Source organism: Hyperoodon ampullatus (genome assembly GCF_949752795.1).
Source record: "Hyperoodon ampullatus genome assembly, chromosome: 2".
NCBI classification, from domain to species: Eukaryota; Metazoa; Chordata; class Mammalia; order Artiodactyla; family Ziphiidae; genus Hyperoodon; species Hyperoodon ampullatus.
The window spans coordinates 13,023,761-13,048,397 of record NC_136915.1 but is presented as its reverse complement, the minus strand read 5'-3'; the positions used below and the strand labels follow the sequence as shown (position 1 = coordinate 13,048,397).

General features: G+C 50.6%; 1 protein-coding gene across 1 annotated transcript; it reads right to left on the bottom strand.

Annotated features, from left to right (window-relative positions):
• Positions 1–4,841: 4,841 nt before the first annotated feature.
• Positions 4,842–23,697, bottom strand: FBLIM1 (filamin binding LIM protein 1). Its single transcript, XM_079697068.1, has 8 exons — positions 23,614–23,697; positions 22,913–23,182; positions 17,741–17,916; positions 17,060–17,177; positions 14,595–14,764; positions 11,960–12,138; positions 11,019–11,136; positions 4,842–6,329 (listed from the first exon to the last, which is right to left on the bottom strand). Exons 2-8 carry the CDS (start codon positions 23,160–23,162, stop codon positions 6,216–6,218), a joined length of 1,125 nt encoding a protein of 374 aa, XP_079553194.1. The 5' UTR covers positions 23,163–23,182; positions 23,614–23,697; the 3' UTR covers positions 4,842–6,215.
• Between the last annotated feature and the right edge of the window lie 940 nt (positions 23,698–24,637).

Genomic DNA, 24,637 nt, shown 5'->3' with positions numbered 1-24,637 from the left:
AGAATCCGCCTGCCAATGCAGGGGACATGGGTTCGAGCCCTGGTCCAGGAAGATCCCACATGCTGCGGAGCAACTGAGCCCGTGCGTCACAACTACTGAGCCTGCACTCTAGCGCCCATGAGCCACAACTACTGAGCCCAAGTGCCACAACTACTGAAGCCTGTGCGCCTAGAGCCCGTGCTCTGCAACAAGAGAAGCCACAGAATGAGAAGCCCACGTACCGTAACAAAGAGTAGCCCCCGCTCGCTGCAACTAGAGAAAGCCCGCGCACAGAAACAAAGACCCAACGCAGCCAAAAATAAAAATAAATAAAATAAATAAGTTTATATTAAAAAAAACCCCAAAAAACTATTCACTAAACTCCACACTTTATCCAATTCACTAGTTTTTCCACCAATGTCCTTTTTCCGTTCCAGGATCCAACCCAGAGAACCACATTGCATTTAGTCATACGTTATTTGTGATGAGGAAATTATAAGTATCTCTGTTTTACAGACGAAGGAAGAAGAGATCGGAGGAGTAAGTGACTTGCTAGGCAGCAAAAGCAGTGGAGGAAAGGGATTTAGAGCTGGAAGCCACTCGTGGTGCGACCTGAGCCTTAGCTTCCTTGTCTGAAGGGTGGGATTTACTTCATGGCAGGAGCAAGGACTAAAAGAGACCATGTCTATGTGAAACCATGCAACTCAGATTGGGACTTGAACCCACGTGCTGGTGTAACAGGGAAGAGCCAAATCTGACTTCATGTTGGATCTGTTTCTTTCACTTTAACCTTTGCTTCCCATTGCTTTTGCTCACTAAGAGGATACTGTCTATACAAAATGGCCTGCCTCAGGGAACCCTGCCCCTCTACCTGAATGTTAAACCAAAGTGCCTTTGTTCAGGGAAATATCCTGACCCTGTCCACCTGTGGATGGCTGCAAGAAAGAAGAAACTGGGACTTCCCTGGTGGTCCAGTGGTAAAGAATCCGCCTTCCGATGCAGGGGACGTGGGTTCGATCCCTGGTTGGGGAACTAAGATCCCACATGCTGCGGGGCAACTAAGCCCGCATGCCACAACTACTGAGCCCGCGTGCCTCAACTAGAGAGAAAAAAACACCACACGCCACAACTAGAGAGAAGCCCACGCTGCAATGAAAGATCCCAAGGGCCTCAACTAAGACCTGATGCAGCCAAATATAAAAATAAAATAAATAAATATTTTTAAGAAAGAAGGGCTTCCCTGGTGACGCAGTGGTTGAGTCCACCTGCTGATGCCGGGGACACGGGTTCGTGCCCCCGTCCGGGAAGATCCCACATGCTGCAGAGCGGCTGGGCCCGTGAGCCATGGCTGCTGAGCCTGTGCGTCCGGAGCCTGTGCTCCGCAACGGGAGAGGCCACAACAGTGAGAGGCCCGCGTACCGCAAAAAAAAAAAAAAAAAAAAAAGATCGTTTTCAAGAAAAGGTAAAATCATGACTCCCATACAGATAAAAAAAAAAAAAATGAATACGTGTTAAACATTTTGTTTAACTCAGAAGGGCTGTTACAACCGGCTGCAGAAGGACATTCACATTTATAAGTCAGGAATATTGAAATGAATGGGCAGATGTAGTTGAAGCTGATTTTTCCACAAGGGGATGGGGGGAACCTCTAAGGAGGGGATTTATCAGTTACTACAATTTACAGAGTTGTAAAATAGCTGAAAGACAATGAAAAGCTAGAATCCAAAAACCAGGAAGATGGTGCTGCATGCAGACAGTCTGTAGTTTTCCACTGAAGTGAACATTTTTTTTCAGCAGAAGGAAGGTCATGGGTAGGGCACAGTCCCAGGTCTCTATGCTGATGATCATTCACGAGATTAGTATGATTCATACACTATAAATGCAAGATCCTTTCTGAATGCATCCGGGAAAGTACATCTCACTTGCAAGAGGCCTGCAGCCTAAAATCAGCAGCTCTTAAGATGAAGGGCTCAAAACATTTAAGAATTTTTTCAGATGGATTTTGGCATCTGTGTTACACGATGGGTTCTGGAACATTCTAGAATGTGGGTGTTTGTGATCTGCGTCTGTAGCACTGGCCTGTAGTTTTTACTGGACCTGGTTTGATCCTGACTCTGATGTGCAGCCCTAGGCAGTTACACCATCTCTCTGATTCTCTGATGTGCAGCTTGTCTTTGAATCGGGATATTAACAGTAGCTACTTTGTAGACTACTATTTTTTAGGAGGAGCTATTCACCTTATGAGAACTGTATTGTAAACTGATAAAACCATTTCTTTGCAAATGTCCTGTGGCCACTAGGATTCTTCCTTATCAGCCCAGTCTTCTCTCCTCTCCCCAAACTTGATCCCCTTCAGCTCTCCTTTAATCCCTCATTTCCACCATTTGTGTCCCTAGCAGAGTAGCGAGCAGCATTTGGTTGCCCTGGAGGGGTTGGCACATGCTGGGTGTGGCCTCGGGTTAAGGGGGACTCTGGGGACAGGGTGACAAACTGGAAGGCTCAGGGTTCCCTAGCAACCTCATGGTGTCCCTTGTCCCAATTCTATGCTTACCAAGCCCAGGTTCCCAGATATAGACTTGCAGGGGTGGCAGCGTGGGAACTCCCAGGGGACCCTCCTAACAGGTAGGGGTTTGGGCAGATGAGAAATTCAGTCTCTTGACATGGGTCTCCCTCCAAGACCCATGTTCCACTTGCAGCAATTCCACAGCCACATCGCTCACTTTCTAGTTTTCCAAGTCGTTTTCTTCTCTCAGCCTCACTGCAACCATGTGCAGTGGGCAGGCAGGAATTATTCCCATTTTGCATCTGGAGAAGCTGAGGACCCCGTGAGGGGCATGAGAACGTTGGCTCCCCAAGGCTCAATGTCCGGTTCGCTAGCCCATGCTGCCCTCTAGTGGCCGTGCACAGCACCTGCCTTCAGGAAGCCCAGGTCAGCCTGCAGCATCTCACTCACTCGGTTCGCACACAGTAATGGACAGCCTTCCTAGGACCCCAGAGTGGGGCATGGCACGTCCCCGCCTCGGGACTCTTACATCACTTTATCAGCTCCTCACTCTGTCTCCAAGCATTCAATTATGTATACTATTTAACTGTGGTAAAATGTACATAATATAAAATTACCACCATAACCATTTTTTAAAAATTATTAACCTATTTATTTGGTTGCACTGGGTCTTAGTCGTGGCAGGCGGGCTCCTTAGTTGCGGCACGTGGGCTTCCTGAGTCGCGGCAGGCGGGTTCCTTAGATAACCACTCTTAAGTCTTCAGCGGCGTTAAGTACATTCACACTGTTGTGCAACCACCTCCCCCATTCATCTCCAGACCACTTTTCATTGTGCAAACTCACATTTTGTACTCGCTAAACAACTCCCTAACCCCCCTCCCCGTAGCCCCTAACCCACCACCCTTCTATGAATTTAACTACTCTAAGACCTCACATATGTGGAATCATACAGCTACTTGTCTTTTCCTGACTGGCTTATTTTACGTTGCATAAATCTCCCTAGAAGTGTCCCCTTCTGGAGTGATTCATGAATGTGCGGCCCAGAAGACAAAGGCACCCCCCAGAATTTCATCCAGACACCACCCTTCCAAACACAACCAACCAGAAAGAGGCTGGGACACGAGGAACCACAGCACAAGATGACGATTTAATGACAAGAAAAACCACACCAAACCAAACTTGGCGACTAAGAGAGAAAAGTGGCCCAACAGCTGGGAGCTGCTAGCCCGGCCCTCACCTCTGGGCCTTGGTGAGCTCCAGCCTCACAGAGCACTGTAGGCGTGTCCTGGAGCCCAGCCCCTCTGGGCTAGATACAAAAATGGCCAATACCCCTCATCCTGTGAGCCGCTGCTTCTCCCCTACCAAGCACAGCTACAGTGCCACATCCTAGATAGACAAGAATCAAGCTTCTCAACCACAGAACGCCCCTGCTTCCTGACAGCTCACATCCGGAGTAAACCCCTGCTTCCTTAAATCCTCCCCAAACCCCTCAATACCTTCCCAAGTTCTAGGAGCCCCCCAACTCTCGCTTACTGAGATGCCCTGCCGTTCCCCATGCAGTGCGCCCCACCCCCTGCAGCCAGCACGATAAACCCAACTTTGCCAACTGTGGGCATGTCCCCAGAGGTCTCTGGTTGATGGGCTTCAAAAGGACCGTGGAGGAACGCTGACAGGAGTGATGGCTAAGAACTGCCAGCCAGCACCAGACGGTACAAGGGACTCAAGAGCTTCTCAGAAACCTCACCGGCCCAACACTTCTATCCCAGCAATCTTCTATGATAGATACTAGTGTTGCTTCCATTTTAGAGATGAGAAAAGCAAGGCTCAGATGATTAATAACTTGTCCACACTGTAGAGCAGCAGAGCCAGGTCTGAGACCGGGGTCACCTGCCTCCAGGTCCAGTGCCCTTTCTGGCCCCATATCCTTCTCTCCGGAGCTGCACTCACCAGGCCCAGCTGGTGGTGTCCGAGCTGCAGCGGGTGAGCAAGCTCACGGGCAGCGTGGCCCACGTGCAGAGAGCACATCCTGAGGGTGGTGTTGACTCTGCTAAAGGATTTGGTGGCCTTAGAGGGCCTCCTGCAGGACCATCCTGGTCACCCAGCAGCCACGGCATTGCTGGTGGGTGTGTCCAGGAACTGCACCTGCAAGCTGGCCAGTGTAAGTCTTCATTGCTGGGGATGAGGGACAGGAGCTTCTTGACCTGCTGAGAAGAGCCCCACTTTGGGGGCAGGGGATACAGGCACTTGCTGGACACTCATGCCACACTGAGCAGATATGTTCAGACATTTTTTCTGGTGCTACTATCAAAGGCCAGCATTTACCTAGGTGAGGTCTTAGTTGGAACACAGACAAACTTCGAATAGTTATGCATTTATTTTCATGTATAACTAGCATATCATGTGACTGCATGGATATATTGCTTAGTTAACCTAAGACTAAATCGGTGAGTAAAAAAAAAAAAGGATGCTGAGTTAAAGAAAATATTAAGGAGATAATAGAATAGGAGGTCCTTGTATGATAGAAATCGTGGAGGTATGGGAAGGCCTGGAGTTTGCGACTCGCTGCTCTAAGCTTCGGGCAAGAAGCTGTGCTCTGGTTTGAAGCCCTTAAGGGGCCCTACAGAGAAACTCTCCTGGTACTTGGAGCCCAGGGCATCCTCCTAGGAGAACATGGTACATCGAGACAACCCCAGGGAGGAAAGCGCATCTTGTTTAATGTGTTCATGTTCTACAAAATGTCTTAGAAGTTACAAAGCAACAAAAATGATTTTCCTTAAAGGAGAAAAAGAATCTTCTAGGTGTGGACTTGAGAAGGCAGTGGTCACAGGGCAGCCTGGGCTGGAGGGCCCAAGTAGGGGTTGGGGGACACCCCTGTTACTGTCCTGGAGGAGTGTGTGTGTGTGTGTGTGTGTGTGTGTGCGTGCGTGTGTGCACGGCCGTAGTCGAGGCTGCTGCAGGAGGAACACTCAGAGCTCCTGTACTCTGCTACCCAGCATACAACAGGCACTCAATCGATGTGCGTTGAGTCACTGCTGCACACAGGAGGCGCCGGAAGCCAGGGTGCAGGGGTTGCTGACTTCCTTGGGTGTCAGCGTGTCATCCTTTGCTCCTGCCTCTGCTGTTCAGGTTCATGCCTGGGTCCCATGTCAGCATGACATGTCCCCAGTGTGGGAAGTCCATGGCCATGCCACCAGCAGGTCACAATCTTGTACATTTATGAACAATGGAAGGCATTTTCTTTTAAGATTCCCACCTCCCCTCCAAAAAAATCCGAAGAATGTTTCTCATCACTTAAACTTCAAATTTTAAAAATAGTGCTTTTTAAGGGACTTGGCAGTTTTCCTGAAATAGTTCAGTCCTGCAAGGCAGAGCTGGTCTCAGCCACCCCCAGAGCTAATGTGTCACTGCTAGGGGACACAGGGTGCCATCTAGAGACTCACCCCAACTCACCCCTGGAAACGGAGGTCAAGGCCAGTGCTCAAGAGGGGCCAGAGTCGTAGAGATGGGACCCCCAGGCATGACACTCATGGTACGGAAGCCTCCCGGTGCCCAGAGGAGAGAAGGAACAGCTGAGAGTCTAAAGGGCGCTCTGAGCTGGGAGGAGGCAGGCCTGCAGGCTGGTCCCTGTGTGGCTCGGAAAAGTGTGCAAGACCAGGTCAGGAAGGGAAACAAGTTGGGGAGGGACCCCAAGTGGGGTTAGTGTGCGACCATGGCTCTCAGCCCACGGGTGCCCTCAGCAGCACCCTGCAGCACTCCGCTTCACGTGGCACGGCTTGCAGAAGAGACGGTTGTTCAGAGGGTAGCAGCCTTGGTCCGTGGGCTCCACAGACAGGAGGATCCTGCAGTCCTGCGGGAACAAGGCACACGTGGATGGACCCCAGGCCTGAGCACTGCAGCGTGGAGTCTGCGCAGGTCAGACTCGCCAGCATCCACTGAGGAAATTAACTCAATCCGCTGAGGGGAGAACCGAGGACACTGGGAGAAGAGGGGGCCCTTTGGTGGAGAAGCCCCCTGAGGGATCGTGGAAAGGGCTAGAAGGGCCTTAACACCCTCCCCCTGAGGTCCGGGGAGGGGTGCGGCCTGCCTCAGGTCACACAGCTGGTTCCAGAGCTGGGAGAGGATGGGGTCTCCAGGCTCAGAATTCAGGGTTCTTTTTGTTGTTCCACTGCCTGAACAGCTTCAACACTAGCACAAACCTTAATATCTCTAATTTTCTAAATCACCAAAAGATTTCAGAACAAGGAGGATGGGGACTTGGGGCCCAAACTTTGCCAAATTCACCATTCTGCCACAAGCCCGCACCTCATCTGGGCCTCACTCGGGCACACGCAGGAAATAACAGGAACAATTAATGTCCAGAGACCCAGCTCAGGGCACGGCTGGTGTCCCCTGGAAGCTTCACTGATCAGAACAGAGGGGTTGGTCTCCATAGAGACAACTTTGGGGTCACGAGTGCCATCCGTGTGTCTCTTCCCTGGAACTGCACCTCGAGTGTCTCAAGGGGACTCTGGGCTATTTAATGCCAGGACCTGTGCTATTCCTAACAGTCACTTGTTCAGCATTCTGAGAGCACCAAGTGCCAAACCTAAAGTCCCACAGGGGCACATGTGACCTCTTCTAAATGAGAATCAACCACGGCCGAGTCGCACAGTTTGCGAAGGAGCTGTCGGGTGGCAGAAAGCTGGCCAAACCCAGCCCAGAAGAACACAGGGCAGAACCACTTTTCTCACCCTCAGTTTCCTCATCTTAAATGGAGACGGGAACTCCCATATCGAGAGATCATCATTAGGATTAAATAAGGTGATGTGCATGAAAGCATTTTATATATTAAAAAATACTAGCCGAGGGCTTCCCTGGTGGTGCAGTGGTTAAGAATCTGCCTGCCAATGCAGCAGACACGGGTTCGAGCCCTGGTCCGGGAAGATCCCACATGCCGCGGAGCAACTAAGTCCATGTGCCTCAACTACTGAAGCCCGCGTGCCACAACTACTGAAGCCTGCGTGCCACAACTACTGAAGCCCGCACATCTAGAGCCTGTGCTCCACAACAAGAGAAGCCACCGCAATGAGAAGCCCGCACACCGCAACGAAGAGTAGACCCCGGGGCTTCCCTGGTGGCGTAGTGGTTGAGAGTCCGCCTGCCGATGCAGGGGACACGGGTTTGTGGCCCGGTCCGGGAAGATCCCACATGCCGCAGAGCGGCTGGGCCCGTGAGCCATGGCCGCTGAGTCTGCGCATCCGGAGCTTGTGCTCCGCAATGGGAGAGGCCACAACAGTGAGAGGCCCGTGTACCTCAAAAAAAAAAAGAGTAGACCCCACTCGCCACAACTAGAGAAAGCCCGTGTGCAGCAACGAAGACTCAACACAGCCATAAATAAATAAATAAATAAATAAATAAATAAGATACTAGCCAAGTATGAAGGTATTATTCCCCTTCCAGCAATAGTAAGAAATAACATGGACCACAAAGTAGGCAGGAATGGGGAATTCCCTGGCGGTCCAGTGATTAAGCCTCCGAGCTTCCACTGCAGAGAACACGGGTTCGATCCCTGGTCAGGGAACTAAGATCCCATATGCAGGGCAGTGCAGCCAAAAAAAAAAAAAAAAAAAAAGTAGGCAGCAATGGTGAAAGGAGCGTGGATGGTGTCTTGAAACCCATTTCCCTTCCTAGAGAAACAGTACCCACATATGCTTAGGCCGCTGTGGTTTGAGCCTTACAGCCTGAAATGCAGGTGGTGGAATCCAAACTCTGACTCATGGCAGAGCCTGGGTAATGTTCCCGGTAGCCTCAGCCAAGCTGACCAAGGAGGAGCAGGGAGGGCTTATTTGCTCACCAGCCAGGCCCGGGGAAATGCCAATCACCACTGGATCGAACGTGGGCTATGGCGATAACAGCACTTGAATTTCACCATTGTTCTTTCAAGATGCATTATCAGCTGGACTTTGAACCAGAACAAATCAACATAATCATGAAGCAATGTGTCAACTTCTCGACTAAACTCCCTGGTCACCCTCAGCAAAAATGCTTCTTAGTTCTACATATCTGTTATTATTATTATTATTATTATTATTATTATTATTATTATTATTATTTTGGCTGCATCACGAGGCTTGTGGGATCTCAGTTCCCTGACCAGGGATTGAACCCAGGCCATGGCAGTGAAAGTGTCAAATCCTAACTACTAGACTACCAGAGAACTCCCTACATTTCTGTTTAAATGTGAGTAAATAAATGTTTGGAATCACTCACTGGCTAAGAGATTTACTCTGTTACAAACTATTACAGATAGGATAGATAAACAACAAGGTCCTACTGTATAGCACAGGGAACTATATTCAGTATCCTATAATAAACCATAATGGAAAAGAATATGAAAAAGAACATATATATGTATAACTGAATCACTTTGCTGTACACCAAAAACTAACACAGCATTGTAAATCAACTATATTTCAATTAGGAAAAAGGAAGAAAGAAAGAAAAAAAGAGAGACTTGCTCTGGAGTCCCCACTTAGGTGACACCTTTGTCACCATCACCAGAGAAGCCAGAAACATCGGTGACATGGAGGTGACAGGAGGAGGTAGGGGAGGGCTCTTACAGCCTCCCCAGCAGGACTGACTATATAATTTGCAGGGTTCAGGGAAAAATGAAAATGCAGAATCCCTTATTCAGAAATGAAGAATTAGGGCTTCCCTGGTGGCACAGTGGTTGGGAGTCCGCCTGCCGATGCAGGGGACGCGGGTTCGTGCCCCGGTCCGGGAGGATCCCACATGCCTCGGAGCGGCTAGGCCCATGAGCCAGGCCGCTAAGCCTGCACGTCCGGAGCCTGCGCTCCGCAAAGGGAGAGGCCACAACAGTGAGAGGCCCGCGTACCGCGCAAAAAAAAAAAAAAAAAAAAGAAGAATTAAAAGAAAATGACAGCAGAGCTTCAAAGCAAGCACGGGACCCTTCCGAGTGTGGGGCCTGTGCGACTCCCCAGGCATTTCTTGCTGCACCGGCTTCTAACCAGCCTTCCCACCTCACCCTCCCCACTCCCTGCAGCCTGAAGTCCAGACTCCTTCGTTTGGCACAGGGGGCCCTTTCCTTCTCTCTGGCCTCACTGTTACCACACCATCCAGCACTCTACACTCCAGACACACCTCGAAACTTCTACTTCCTCCAGTTCTTCAGGCTGTTTGTGCCACAGTAGGATTTCACAGGCCCATGCCTCCTTTTGGACTTCATTTCCCCTCTCTGAATACATGGCAAACTCCTACTCAACCTGCAAATCCCAGGTTAAGCACTGCCTCCTCTAAAAGAGTGCCTTTGATTGCACCAGCCTTGATCACTTGATCACTGCCTTCTTTGTCCCAAAGCTGATTTATACATGCTCTTTCTTAGCACCTGAAAAGGACATCTGTGGTGTGGGTCTTCCCAGCATCCCTTTCTTCTTTCCAGTGGTTGTATCAATCCCAATCTGTTTCATACAGTCCTGCCTGCCTGGCCCCAGAGGTTATCAGTCATAGCCCCTGGTCACTGATTGGTCAAGAATGGGCATGTCATAAAAAGAAACGAAACTGAGCTATTTGTAATGAGGTGGATAGACCTAGAGTCTGTCATACAGAGTGAAGTAAGTCAGAAAGAGAAAGACAAATACCGTATGCTAACACATATATATGGAATTAAAAAAAAAAAAAATGTCATGAAGAACCTAGGGGTAAAACGGGAATAAAGACACAGACCTACTTGAGAATGGACTTGAGGATATGGGGAAGGGGAAGGGGAAGCTGTGACAAAGGGAAAGAGAGGCATGGACATATATATACTACCAAACGTAAGGTAGATAGATAGTGGGAAGCAGCCGCAGAGCACAGGGAGATCAGCTCGGTGCTTTGTGACCGCCTGGAGGGGTGGGATGGGGAGGGTGGGAGGGAGGGAGATGCATGAGGGAGGGGATGTGGGAACAGATGTATATGTATGAAAAGCAGAAACTAATAAAAAAAAATAAAAATAAAAAAAATAAAAATAAAAAAAGAATGGGCATGTGACCCATGTTGGGTGAATCAGAGGCCTTCTTGAGACTGTACGGGATCCCTAGATGGGGTTTCTAAGTTGGAAGGATATAAACCTGAGCCAACCATGGCCACGCGCTGTACCCCCTGCCCCACAGAGGATGCCAGCCCACAGGAAGGGAAAATGAAGCAAACACACAAGAAAGGCAGAACCGAGAGATGGAGAGAGAGCCTTATGATATCATATGATGTCATCAATGATATCACCATCAAGAGCCTCCCCGTTAAGATGCCCTTTCTTGCGGAAAGCAGGTTGAGTATGGTTTCTGTCATTAACTCAAAGAGTTCTGATTAAGAGAGCATATTTGTAATTATTTTCATTTTCATTTGTCTCTGCTATTGGATGGTGAGCAATCTGAGAGCAGAGCCCCAACCTGGACTTGTCTCGGCCCAGGGCCTGGCACACAGCAGGCTTTCAACAGGGCTTGTCTGGTGATTGCACAGGATCAACTGCATCTTATTAAATCAGCACTGCTCCACTCACCTCACACCTGTAGCAATTCTCATGGAAGTTTCTTCCCATGCACTCGATTTTGAAGGCATCCTTCCCGTCTCGGGGGATGATGGGATTCTCACAGATGCTGCATACAGGGGCGAATTTCCTAGAAGGAAAGAAACTTATGCTCAGGAGGCGTTCACGCCAACAACCACAGAAATTAGCTGTCAGAGTGCAGGCCAGCTCTGGTTCACCTCCCAGACCTATTTCAGACCCGTTGCTATCTAACTACACCTGGAGCTACAACCACAAATGCCTATTTCTTCCTGGCAGGAGTGAATGGAGAGACCTGTGTAATTAGACCCTGCTTCCCAGGGTATAATTAGCTCAAGGCAAGTAAGTGATGGGAGCATTAGAATTTAAGAAAGCAGAGGGGCACCCATTTCATTTGTCTTGTATTATAGGTCACTGCTTTTTCTTCTTCTTTCCTTTTTTACTAGGCACACCTGTCTCTCCCCTTGGGCAGTGAGCAACTCGAGGGCAGGGATGGGGCCCTGCAGATGTGTGTTGCTACCACTCCATACGGCTCCAGCTCTGAGGGGAGGCACTGCGGTCTGGGGTTTGAGAGCAAGGCCTGGACATCAGGTCAGTGGGGGTTTGAATCACAGCTTCCATACTTACAATCGGGGAGACTTTAGGTACTTATGTACTGCATGCCTCAGTTTCTACATTTGCTAAAACAGAACCTTTAATAGTGCCTGCCTGTAAGACAGTTTTGAGATTAAATGGCCTAAACCCAAGAGGAATTGCTCAAAAAGTGTCAGCTGAAAGCAGGTGCTAAGTCAAACACAGGGTATGTGGAACAGGCAGTCCTGGATTCTGCAGGCCAGCTCTGACCCAGCCCCCAGCACTCAGGCTCGACTCCTCCATCCCACCTAAGCCCCACCCTGTCCTCCGTGCCCCATGCAGTGCATGGACCCCTCTTGTACCTGTAGAAATCGTCCAGGCAGTACACCTCATTCTGACTGTCCAGGGCAAAGCTCTCATCCCCGATGCACCGGGCGCAGATCACACACGTGAAGCAGGTGGGGTGGAAGGCCTGGCCCAAGGCCCTGATGATGTGCTCCCGGACCACCTCGCCACACCTGCCACACTTCTCCAGGGTGTCCTGGGACAGAGGGCCACTGCCTCAGAGCCATCCCATGGGTGTGCCCACTCCAAGCCACAAGGGGCATCAGACTGGCTACCCACAGGGGCCCAGAAGGCAGAGTTATGGGAGAGGTGCTCACATTCATGCAATTGGCCTGGAACTACTACCCCCAAACCTCCACATTGCTTAGAGGGGATCGAGTTTGGCACATATGCCTGGTGTACAGTCAGGAATCCTGCCACGAAGCTATGACTGCATTCTTTTTGTTACTAGGAAATGCTTGAGGCCAGGGTCCATGAGGGCCCATAGGAGAAATTTCTCTGAAACTTCAGAGTCAGTAAAAGGCATTCCCAGAGGAATTGCTGTGCTTTTTATTTTATGGACGATAAACCTTGAAACTTATTACCCTTTTCCATTTGGCCACTTGGAAGCTCATAGTCCAATTCCATGCTCCACTTTTAGGATGAGTACAGGGGTCTTTCATTCACATATTTTTGGGGTACTAACTGTCTACCTTGATTTTCCTCTGTTTTATCTATTTATTTTATATCTCATGGTATCATATGTATCGTCTAAAAAATTTTTTTATGTTACTGCGGTAAGAATACCTAATGAGATCTATCCTCTTAACAACGAAGTTTTAAGTGTACAACATTATTATTATTTTTTGGCCACACCATGCAGCATGCAGAACTTCCCCAACTAGGGATTGAACCCATGCCCCCTGCAGTGGAAGCACGGAGTTTTAACCAGTGGACTATCAGGGAAGTCCTACAACATTATTATTGACTACAGGTATATGTGCATTCTTATAAGCTGCCTCAAATCCTTTCTGGAATGAGGAGGGATGAGAGAGAGACAGAGAGAGAGAGGGAGAGAAGGAGAAAGAAAGCGGTAGGCATCACTGAGGCAGAACAGAGGGCCTCTTGCTAACCCATCCACCTTTTCCCCTACATGTCCCTTTCCCTTCCTGTTCATCTTAACCTGATTTCCTCTGGACAGATACGTTTGGTGGGGGCAGCATTTCCCCCTGCTTCCTGCCCCCCACCACCCTGGGGGAAGCCCTTGTCTCACCAGCACACTGCTGAAGCCCCTCCTGGCTGCTCCCAGCTGTAAGCCCACCGTCACCCCTTCTTCGCCTCAGTGTCTCACCCCTGCCTGGCTCCAAGCTGGGGAAGAGTGTAAGGACACCCCCCACTGTCATGTTGATGGGGTCAGAGGGTCAGGGTAGGACGGCCTGGCTCCTTTCTCCTTCCACAGCACCTTACTGCCTGGGATCAGATCATTTTGAATTTTCTAAATAGTCCCGACTCCAAATATTCTAACACCTCAAATCAGTAGTTTTCAGACTTCAGTGTGTATCAGAATCACCTGATAGACTTGTTAAAAATGCAGATTGCCAGGTGCTACCAATCTATAAGGACAAGGTGAGATCCACTGTACCCCCAGGTGATGCATACATGGGAGTTCTGTACACTACCTGGAAAAACACCACCACATGCCACTGGAGAGTTAGCAATTCCAACACCGTGGCATCCAAACTAGCTCTCTCAGACTGTCTTTGGTACCCAGAGATGCCCCGTCACACCGTGCACTGGAACTTTGTGGCTCTAGGTGAGGGAGCTGCAAGACCACGGGCAGGATGGGACTTCCCTGGTTGTCCAGTGGTTTGGATACAGTGCTTTCACTGCCGAGGGCCCAGGTTCATTCCCTGGTTGGGGAACTAAGATACCGCAAGCCGCGTGGCATGGACAAAAACAAACAAACAAACAAAAAACCACAGTCAAGTGTTCAGAACCAGACAGCCCTGGGGTGACAGTATAAAAGGCTGAATGATGCCTTTGGATCTGATATCCAGATCCAAAGATATCTGGATCCTAAGCCCTGGAGTCTGCAATCAACCATCTTGCATGGCAAAAGAGACTCTGCAGATGTGATTGAGTTAAGGATCCTGGGATGGGGAGATTATCCTGGGTTATCCAGGTGGGCTGCAAATGTCATCTCAAGTATCTTTACAAGAGGGAGGTGGAGGGAGATTTGACACAGAAGGAAAAGAGATACTGATGCAAGATGCCACACTGCTGAGTTGGAAGATGGACAAAGGAACCAAGAAATATGGCTTTAGAAGCTGGAAAAGGCAAGGAAATTGATTCTCCCCTAGAGCCTCTGGAGGGAGCAAAACACTTGGATTTTGACTCAGTGAAACTGATTTTGGACTTCAGACCTCCAGAACCATAAGAGGATAAATGTGTACTGTTTGAAGGCACCGAGTTTGTGGTCATTCGTTACGTCAGCCACGGGGAACGAACACACCTTGGCTGAGTTCCTTCCCCTCCCTGAGCCTCAATTTCCTTATCTGTAAAATGGGTCACTAGTGCCTATCTCCCCAGATTGTTGTGGAGAAAGAGATGATACCACATCTTCCAGGTGCCCAGCTCAGTGCCAGGCACTTGGGAAACTGCCCTGGGGCTTACCTGGTAGCAGGGTTCACAGAGGGGCCGCCCATCCTTCTGGTAGAAGCTCTGTCCGGCCAGCTGGCGGCGGCAGATACGGCACGTGAAGCACTGGGCATGGTACTGCCTCTTCATGGCCTCCACAGCCAGCTCTCGAGGGGACACGGTCTTGTGGCAGAAGGCACAGACGTCTGGGGTAGAGGAGATACAGGCCATGACCCGCCCAGCCTGGGAGAACTGTACCCAGTGGCCACCCAGAACCGGCCTGGAGTGCCAGGTCTCTGTCTGAAACCCCTGGGCATTGTAAATGCAGCCTCAGCTCATGGGCAGGGTCATGAGGGGCATTAAGAAGGAAGGTGGGGGGGACTTCCGTGGCGGTGTAGTGGTTAAGAATCTGCCTGCCAGTGCAGGGGACACGGGTTCAAGCCCTGGTCCAGGAAGATCCCACATGCCGTGGAGCAACTAAGCCCGTGAGCCACAACTACTGAGCCTGCGCTCTAGAGCCCGCGAGCCACAACTACTGAAGCCCGTACGCCTAGAGCCTGTGCTCCACAACAAGAGAAGCCACCGCAATGAGAAGCCCGCGCACCGCAACGAAGAGTAGCCTCCGCTTGTCACAACTGGAGAAAGCCCACACGCAGCAACGAAGACCCAACGCAGCCAAAACTAAATAAATGAATGAATAAATAAATAAATAAAAGAAGAAGGAAGGTGGGGGACCTTCCCTGGTGGCACAGTGGTTAAGACTCCACCTGCCAATGCAGGGGACACAGGTTCGAGCCCTGGTCCGGGAAGATCCCACATGCCGCGGAGCAACTAAGCCCATGTGCCACAACTACTGAGCCTGCGTGCCACAACCACTGAAGCCCATGCACCTAGAGCCCGAGCTCCGCAACAAGAGAAGCCACCGCGATGAGAAGCCCACTCACAGCAACGAGCTGTGAGCCCGTTAATAATAATTAATAAATAAATAAAACCTTACTTTAAAAAAAAAAGAAAAAGAAGGAAGGTGGGGAATTCCCTTGCAGGCCAGTGGTTAGGACTCCATGCTTTCACTGCCAAGGGCCCGAGTTCAATCCCTGGTTCCCTGGTTGGGGAACTAGGATCCCACAAGCAGCGTGGCCAAAAAAAAAAAAAAAAAAAGGCAAAGGGTCTTTAAAAAGCTAAAATCAAGACACATAGTGTGGGACGTCCCTGGTGGTCAGTGGTAAAGAATCCGCCTTCCAATGCAGGGGACGCGGTGAGTTCAACCCCTGGTCAGGGAACTAAGATCCCACATGCCGCGGAGGAGCTAAGCCCACGGCCACAACTACTGAGCTCACACGCCTCAACAAGAGAGCCCGCGTGCCGCAAACTACAGAGCCCACGCACTCTGGAACCCGCGTGCCCTGGAGCCTGCGCGCCACAACTAGAAAGAAGAAGAAAAAAAAAGACACATAGCGTTAGGACAACTGGGTTGCCATCTGCAAAAAAGTCAAGAGAGGGAACTCTGTTGTGACACCTTACACCCAGATAATTCCAAACGTATCAAAGACCTAAATATGAAAAGGGAAGCCATAAGAACACTGGAAGAAACCAGAGGAGAATTATTTTACAACCCTGGACTAGAGAAGGCCTTGGTACATGGTAGGCACTTAATAGCCATTTATTAAATAAGTAACACACAGTGCTGGAGAGTCTGTGGGCAGACGGGCACTCCGACACTGTTGGTGGGAATGTAGATCTGGATGACCAAGAAAGACAACTTGGCAAAAATATCACAGTGCTTCCTCTTCTAGGAATTTATCTCACAAACTTGCACACAAGCAAAATGATCAGGTACAAGGCGATTCACTCAGCATTACCACCTGAGCACCTGTCCACAGGCAACTAGTTAAATGCATGTGGTCAGGCCCTGCTAAGGAATACTACACAGCTGTGGAAAAGAACAAGGAGCCTCTTTATGTTCTGATGTGGAGTGAGCTCTAAGACTACAAAGGAATGAAAGCAAAGTGCAAAACAGCACAGAGCTTGCTACTATTTGTGGGGAAATGGGGGAAGGATATATTTGTATCTGCTTGCATACGCATAAGATATCTCTGAAAGGATATGCACAAGGTATTAACAGGTTGTCTATCTGGAAGGAAACTAGATGATACAGGGATGGGGAAGGGGAAAGACTTTTCACAGTGTGCCCTTTTGTGCTTTTTGTTTTGTACTATGTAAGGGTGTTATGTATTCAAAAAATTATATAGTGAAAAAATTTAGGGCATTTTTGCTATCATGGCAAATTTTGCCGATCAATATTTAAATGGACTTTAGTTATAAAGGAAAAAAGCTTAATGCAATAAAAATAAAATTGATGCACAACTGTAAGGCCCATCACCATACTGTGAGCTGGGACAGACACGGTGGTCCCTGCTCTCCTGGTTCCCCCTGGAAGCTCATGCTGGCCATACAAGGGCCCCTGGGGGTCACACACAGTCCTTCCGTCCCTGCGCCCATACCTGTGGAGGCCTCTCTCTCGGGGAAGCCGACAGGCTCCTCTGGGGGAGGCGGCAGCTCCTCTTCTATGGGTCTGAGATGATTGGGCCGAGGCTGCAGTGGAGGCCCCTCCACGAGGGGCTGCGGGGATAGAAGGGGAGAAGAGTCACCCAGTGGGGACCGCACACAGCCCTCTCAGCTCTGTTCCGCATCTGGTGGCACCAGGCGCAATTAGCCCCTTTGTACAGAGGCAGAAACTGAGGCCAGATCTCCCAGCTCCTTGCCCTGGGTTCCTTCACCCAGGGAAGTAGCTTCCTTCAAAGCTACTTCCCTCTGCTTCTAAAGAATCTCCTGGAATCAGGGTTTCCCTTGGCCTGGAACCTCTCCCATTTCTACAACGCCTCTGTTAAGGGCAGAGGAGTAAATATGGGTTTTCTATGCAGCATAAGGGATTTAGGTTAGACACAGGGGAATGCTGCCCTCAGAGATGAAGGAGGCACTTAGCGGGGGAGAGGGTGTGGCACCCCTTCTCCAGGGACCTTGAAAACCACGTCTAATTTTTACCAGCCTGAAAGAGTTTTGAAGAGGGACTGCCCTCAAGTAGGAGAAGGGACCAAACAACCTCCAGGCCTAGAACCCCGAAAGGCCCTGACCTTCTCTCCCCAACCCACGGGGCTCCATCAGGGACCAAGGGTTGGCGGTACCTGCGGCGGGGGTGGGGGCAGCTGCTCTAAGTCTGAAATGAGTGACGCCCCCATCGGGGCAGGGGGCTCCTCGTCAGGAGGCAGGTACACCGGAGGGGGAGGCGGCGGAGGTGGGAGGAGGTCCAGGTCGGGGAGTGCGTCCTCGCCATCCAGGGGAGGAGGAGGAAGCGAACATCCTGCAACCAGAAGGGGAGGGTGGGTTGGCCAGAGTCTCTGCAGGTGCACAGAGGAGGTGACACTTGCCCAGAAGGCCGTGCAGCATGGTGGCTAAAGGCTCAGGTCCAGGGTCACCCGGACCTGGGTTCCATCTCTGACTCTGCCACTGACTTGCTGTGTGTCCTTCAGCAAGAAACAATCTCTCTGAGCCTCAGTTTGCTCAGCTGGAACATGGGTCTCAATCGCTTAGGGTTGTTAATGAGGATTAAATGAAATGATGCAGGTGAGGGCTTGGCACAGTGGCTGGCATGTGGCACAGGCTCAGAAAACAGTAGCCGCCAAAGCCCTTCCTAGCAAGCCTCCCCTACCTGGGTGTTAGAGCACCTAAAATCCCCGCTGGATGGGCCTTGTGCAGATGTAAGCAAAACTAACCCCCAAGACTGTGGTTCCCAAGGTGTGGCTCCTGGACCAGCAGCATGGCACCACCTGGGACTTTGTTAGAAACACAACTTCTCGGCCTGCCATGCAGCTGCACAGTCAGAAACTTTGGGCTGGCTCCCAGTCACGGGGTGTTTAAAAAGCTCTCCAGGTGATGCTGATGCCACTCAAGGGTGGGAACCACCGCCTAGTTAAATAATAGAGTCAGGTAATGACTATTAGGTGTTGAAAGTATCAAGCAGACAGTTGGTGGCAAACTTTCCAAAGGAAAGGTCCAGCTATCATCACCTGAAGCCACTGATTAACCTCAGCAGACATCAGGGGTCTTCTGACTCGTGTTACGTATAGGAAGGGATGGGCACCATTGATGAAATGTCCTTATTTAAAAAAAATAACCCAAGGCTTCCCTGGTGGCGCAGTGGTTGAGAGTCCGCCTGCCGACACAGGGGAGGGACACGGGTTTGTGCCCCGGTCCGTGAAGATCCCACATGCCGCGGAGCGGCTGGGCCCGTGAGCCATGGCTGCTGAGCCTGCCCGTCCGGAGTCTGTGCTCCGCAACGGGTGAGGCCACAGCAGTGAGAGGCCTGCGTACTGCAAAAAAAGAAACAAAAAACAAACAAACAAAAAAACCCAAAACATAAAAAAAAAACAACTCAAACTAATCAGGTTTCTAGAGTTAACTCCATTTATAATAAATTTGGAAAACAGAGGGGCAAGTTGGATGAGACCACAGGGAGGCAAAGGGACAAATCAGGGTGTGGGACATTCTATAAAAATGGACTCTGTTTCTTCAAGAAGTTAGTGGCATGGGAGAGACCAAGAGAGGAGATGTCCCTAGAATTAAGAGATGGAAAAATGACCATATATAATGTATATATCTGTGCTGTCCAGTACAGAAGCCACCAGCCACATGTGGCTATTGAGATGTGTCGGAAAACTTAGTACTAAAAAACAATGTGAAATAGCTCATTAATAATTTTGATAATGATTACGTGCTGAAATGATAATACATTTTATATATTGGGTTGCGTAATATATATCATTAAAAGTAATATCATATATTTCTTTTCATTTTTTTCAGAGTGGATACTAGAAGATTTTTAATTACATAGGAGGCTTGCATTTGTGACTTGCATGATGTATTTATTGGCCAGCACTGTTATGGACCTTATTTGGATTCTGATTCAAAGGATTAATCATCTCATTTCATTCTCCTCATTTTGTAGACAAGGAAAAGCTAAATATTCCACTAAATGATACAGCTCAAAAGAAATACAAGAGGGCTTCCCTGGTGGCGCAGTGGCTGAGGGTCCGCCTGTCGATGCAGGGGATGCGGGTTCATGCCCCGGTCCAGGAGGATCCCACGTGCCGCGGAGCGGCTAGGCCCGTGAACCATGGCCGCTGGGCCTGCGCGTCCGAGCCTGTGCTCCGCAACGGGAGAGGCCACAACAGTGAGAGGCCCGTGTACGGCAAAAAAAAAAAAAAAAAGAAATACAAGACACAATCCATTCCTCTACAATCCAACAGTTAAAAGGCATTTTTATGACAATTCAGGGAAAATTAATTATGGATAGACTATTAGATAATCATAAGGCATTCCTGTTGATTTTGTTACGCATTGTTTGGCCTTGGGGTTATGTAAGAGAAAGGCCATATTTAGAGATGCACCCTGAAGGATATGGGGCTGAAGTGACTTGATTACTGGCATTTCCTTTTAAATATTTCACGAAGGAAAAGAAAAAAAGGAACAGATGAAACAAAGGTAGCCAAATCTTGGTAACCGTTGAAACTGGATGACGTGGGGTATACAGGGTTCCTTGTACTGTTTCCCCTACTTCTGTGTATATTTAAAAGTTTCATTACACAATAACAACCCAACAGCAAACACACACATACACACAGAGGACAGGAGTGGCATGGCGTGGGGCGATGGCGGGTGGGGAGGTGGCCTCCACCCTAACTGCCAGCCAGCGGGAGCTCCCGGCAGGGAGGGAGGAGGCGGGGTGGAGGATCTCCTCCATCCAGGAGCACTCACTATAGTGTAACCCCACCTCCGCAGGCTGCCCTGACAAGGGGCTGTCCAGCTCCCTGGGGAGAGGCAACTGGGCAACTCGGGAGAGAAGCCTCAGCGCAGGGCTGTGCCCACTGCCACACTGAAGGGGAGCGCTATTAATAGCGCCCCAGGATAGAGGGCATGGAGGCACTGTGCCCACCTCCTGTCATGGGGGCACATGGTAGGCCAGGCTCCAGCGAGGTCAGACCGCCCTAGACACCCTGCAAGAGCACAGAGAGAATGTTCAAGGCCCTGCCGCCTAAAGACCTGGGCTCTGGTCCCATTCCCTGCATGTTCGCTGGGGCACCTCTCTGGGTTCAGGTTTCCCACCCATTTGACAAAGATAAGAACCCCTCTGCCCAAGGGCTATACAGATGCGAAGCTTGTTCTAGACCTGTGAGTCTGCCCCAGAATCGCCTGGGGGCTTGTGCAAACGCAGATGGCTGGGCCCACCCCAGTGCTTCTGCTTCAGCAGGTTTGGGGTAAGCTCTGGAAATTTACCTTTTTGGAATTGCGTTTTGAATTTACACTTCCTGGGTGAAGCTGACACTTTGGGTTCAAAGGCCACACTTTGAGAACTACTCTTCTCTTCCGCAAGTCTCACCTATTAACGTCTTTGGACTGGAACAGTCGTTCTCAAAGTGTGGTCCCCAGACCAGAGCATCAGCATTACCTGGAAACATGTAAGGAATGCAAATTCTCGGGCCCCATGGCAGACCTGCTGAATCAGGAAGATCCAGGGTAGGGCCCAGCTGGCTGTGTTAGAACAAGCCCGCAGGGGATGCTGATGCTGCTAAAGTGTGAGAATCTGCTCTACGTGAGCTGACTGACTCAGGAACCAGGTCATGAAGAGACAGCAGGACAGCTGAGGCCTCTCCCAGGACCTGCCTGAGGTTCTAGACATTCAGCTGTGGAGGGCGGGCAGGTCCCAGCTAGGGCAGGAATTCAAGAGAGAGATGGGGGGCTTCCCTGGTGGCGCAGTGGTTGAGAGTCCGCCTGCCGATGCAGGGGACACGGGTTCGTGCCCCGGTCTGGGAAGATCCCACATGCCGCGGAGTGGCTGGGCCCGTGAGCCATGGCCGCTGAGCCTGCGTGTCCGGAGCCTGTGCTCCGCAACGGGAGAGGCCACAGCAGTGAGAGGCCCGTGTACCGCAAAAAAAAAAAAAAAAAAAAAAAAGTCCAGGAAAGTTTGGCATTTGGGCAACTAAACTATATTTCCTAGTCTCCCTCTCCTACCCAGAAGGGCCATAATTTTTTTTTTTTCATTGGATCAATGTCCTGATATGTGAAGTTTGGTCATCATGGTCGTGGTTCTCCTATACAGAGAAGCAGCAGGAGGAGGCTGTTCTTGGCATGTGTGGTTAGGAAGGAAAGATCAGTTTAGGAGGCTGCGTCATAATGAAGAAGCATGTTACACGAATATTCATGTACTCTCACGTGTACCCACATGTGGTCCCTTCTTCCATCTGTTTTTGGCTTCCCATAATTGGCACTTCCCATTGGCCTCTAGGTGGTTTCCATGGTGATGGATGCACAAGGCTGCCTTAGCCTTGCTCTGGGACAGCAGGACACCTGACTAGGCACCTGAGGACTCCGGGGGGTTCACCTGCTTTCCTGGGCTGGCCTCTCGCACTAAGCGTCTCAGTGCCTCCTTGTTCGAGCTGGTGCCCTATCAGACGAGGAGCCACCTCGGGCCCCTAGGTTGTCATCCTTCCTTGCTTCTACCCAACAGTTGAGATTTCACATCACATACATGACCAAATTTCCACCTTCCAGAGGAAGAAACCGAGGCCCAGGGTGAGGAAACAGCTTGCCTAAGACCACACAGCAAGTGAATGGCAGAGCGCAAGAGAAAACAAAACTATCTTTCAGGTCCTTCAACTTGCCAAATTCATTCCTGCCTCAGAGCCTTTGCACTTACTGTTCCCATTTCCCTTCTAGCTCCACTCTGTCATTTAGGTCTTAACTGAGCTGAGATGTTACCTTCTTTGAGAAGCCATCCTGACCACCCCATAAAAAGCTGCACCTCCCCAGCTCTTCACTGTATTCTATTCTAGTAGAGTGTTTGTGTCTTCCTGATGTTATATTTTATGTTTTTATTATCTGTTTCCCCCACTAGGAGGTAAGTTTCATGCAGGCTGAAAACCTTCTCTCTTTTCACATTCCCAGTTCCTGGCCCAGAATAATAACAGTGGGTATTTAGCACTTTCTACATGGCAGGCACTGGGCTCAACCCTTTACATATGTATTAACTCATCTAATCCTCACAAGGACCCTTTGAGGTGGGTACTATCATTATCTTTATTTTACAGATTAGGAAGCTGAGGAACAGAGAGGTTAAGTGGCCTGCCAATGTCACACAGTCAAGAAGTGGAGGAGCCAGGATTCGAACCCAGGCAGGAGGGTTCCAGAGGCTGCCTGGGACACAGTAGGTGCTCAACGAATGACCTCAGAGCCTGCCATTTCCTCCCCATCTTGGTGATGCCTCTCACCCGGTCTCCCACCCACCGCCCTCACCCTCTTACCTCCACTGGAAAGCTGAGGTGGAACAGCTGGCACTGGGGCTGCAGCCCTGCTGGGGGGTGTCCAGGAGCGGAGCCTCCCCGCAGAGCCAGCCCCGGGTGCCTTCGTGGGGACAGGAGATTCCCGGGGGCAGCCAGGCCGGGCCTCACAAGCTGCCCGCCTCACCTCCTCAACCACAGCCTCATCTCGACGTGGAGGTGCCAGGGTGATAAAGACAGACGAGGCGACCCTCTTCTCAGGCTTTGAGGCCATTGCTTCAGCTTCTGGTGGGGCTGGGGACAGAGTGAAGCGCAGGCTTGGGCAGGGTTCAGGGCATGGCAGGGGCGGGGCAGAGGTGCTCCACCTGGGCACGCAGACACCCCCAGGGCAGGGAGCCTCTCCCCTCCCAACAAGACAGGAGCAGCTACTCCACAGTGCCAGCGCCCCACCCAGCCACGGAAGGGGCTGCAGATGTCCCACAGGGAAAGGCAGGTGCCCACCAGGTGGCTTGGCCACAGGGTGGGACCCAGGAGTCCTGAATACCCCTCCCCCAGACCTACACACATGGAGAAGCAGAGGGCAGCCCTGCCCTGCTCACCTCACAAACGATTAATTTCCCTCCTCTACGGAGCGTGAGGGAGGGGCCTCTCCTCCAGCTCCCCACTACCAGGGCAGCTGACTGCCCGTCCCAGCCCTGGGCCACACCCCAAGTGAACTCCCTCACCTGGGATCTGGATTTTCCTGGGAAAGCTGACGTCCCCAACGTTCAGGCCAGCTCCACGGTGGGCGGGAAACAGTGTGACTCTCGTCAGAACATCAGGGCTGGATTCCAGGAGGCAACGAGGACAGAAGAACAATCAGAGCTACCATTTACTGAGGCCTGTTCTGTGCCAGCAGGGCCCTAAGCACTTTCTGTGCAGTAACTCACGGATCCTCCCACCGCTGCGGCGGAGAGGCACTACTACCACACAATGACCGTGCCCATCTTACAGATGAGGAAACCCAGGTGAAGAGGCGGAAGTCATCTGTTCAGGGTCACGCAGCAGCAGACCTGGGATCTGAACACAGAGCCCACGCTCTTGGCCACTTGGCTCTTCTGCTCTCTCCCGGCCCAGCTCACAAACCAGCATCCTTTTCTCCGCCATCAGAGTCCACATCCAATCAAGTCTTGATTCTATGCCCAGAATGTCTCACTCAGTCTCTGTGATCTCCAAAATCACAGCCCTGGTTCAGGCACAGGGGTGAGGGTGCCTCAATGATCTCCAAACCTGCCTCCTACCCTATCTCTGGAGTGATCTTTCTGGAGCATAAATCTGTTTCTCCTCTAGTCAAAAGCCTCCCATGGCTCCCTACTACCTTCAAGATAAAAGTCTAAAGTTCCCTGGCCTCAACCTATTTTGGACCACCCTGGACCACGCACGGTTCCTGAACCATCTTTCTCCCTTACTTGCCCTGGCATGTTTCCACCACCTGTTTTTCCTCTCCTCCCTGCTGCAGGGTGAATTTCAGTTTTTCCTTAAAAGCCTAGCTCAAACATCACCTCCTCCATGAAGCCTTCCCTGATTCCCAACTCCAGGGCGATTGTCTATTCCACAGGGCAACGACAGCTGACTCACCATCACCCTGTCTGCCCCCCCCAACTGACAAGTGACCTCATCTACCTTCAGTTGTGTCTGTGATGACTGTGTGACCCAAGTCCGGCTCACAGTAGACATCAAAGCATGGATCTGGGAGTGGGGCGGCATCCC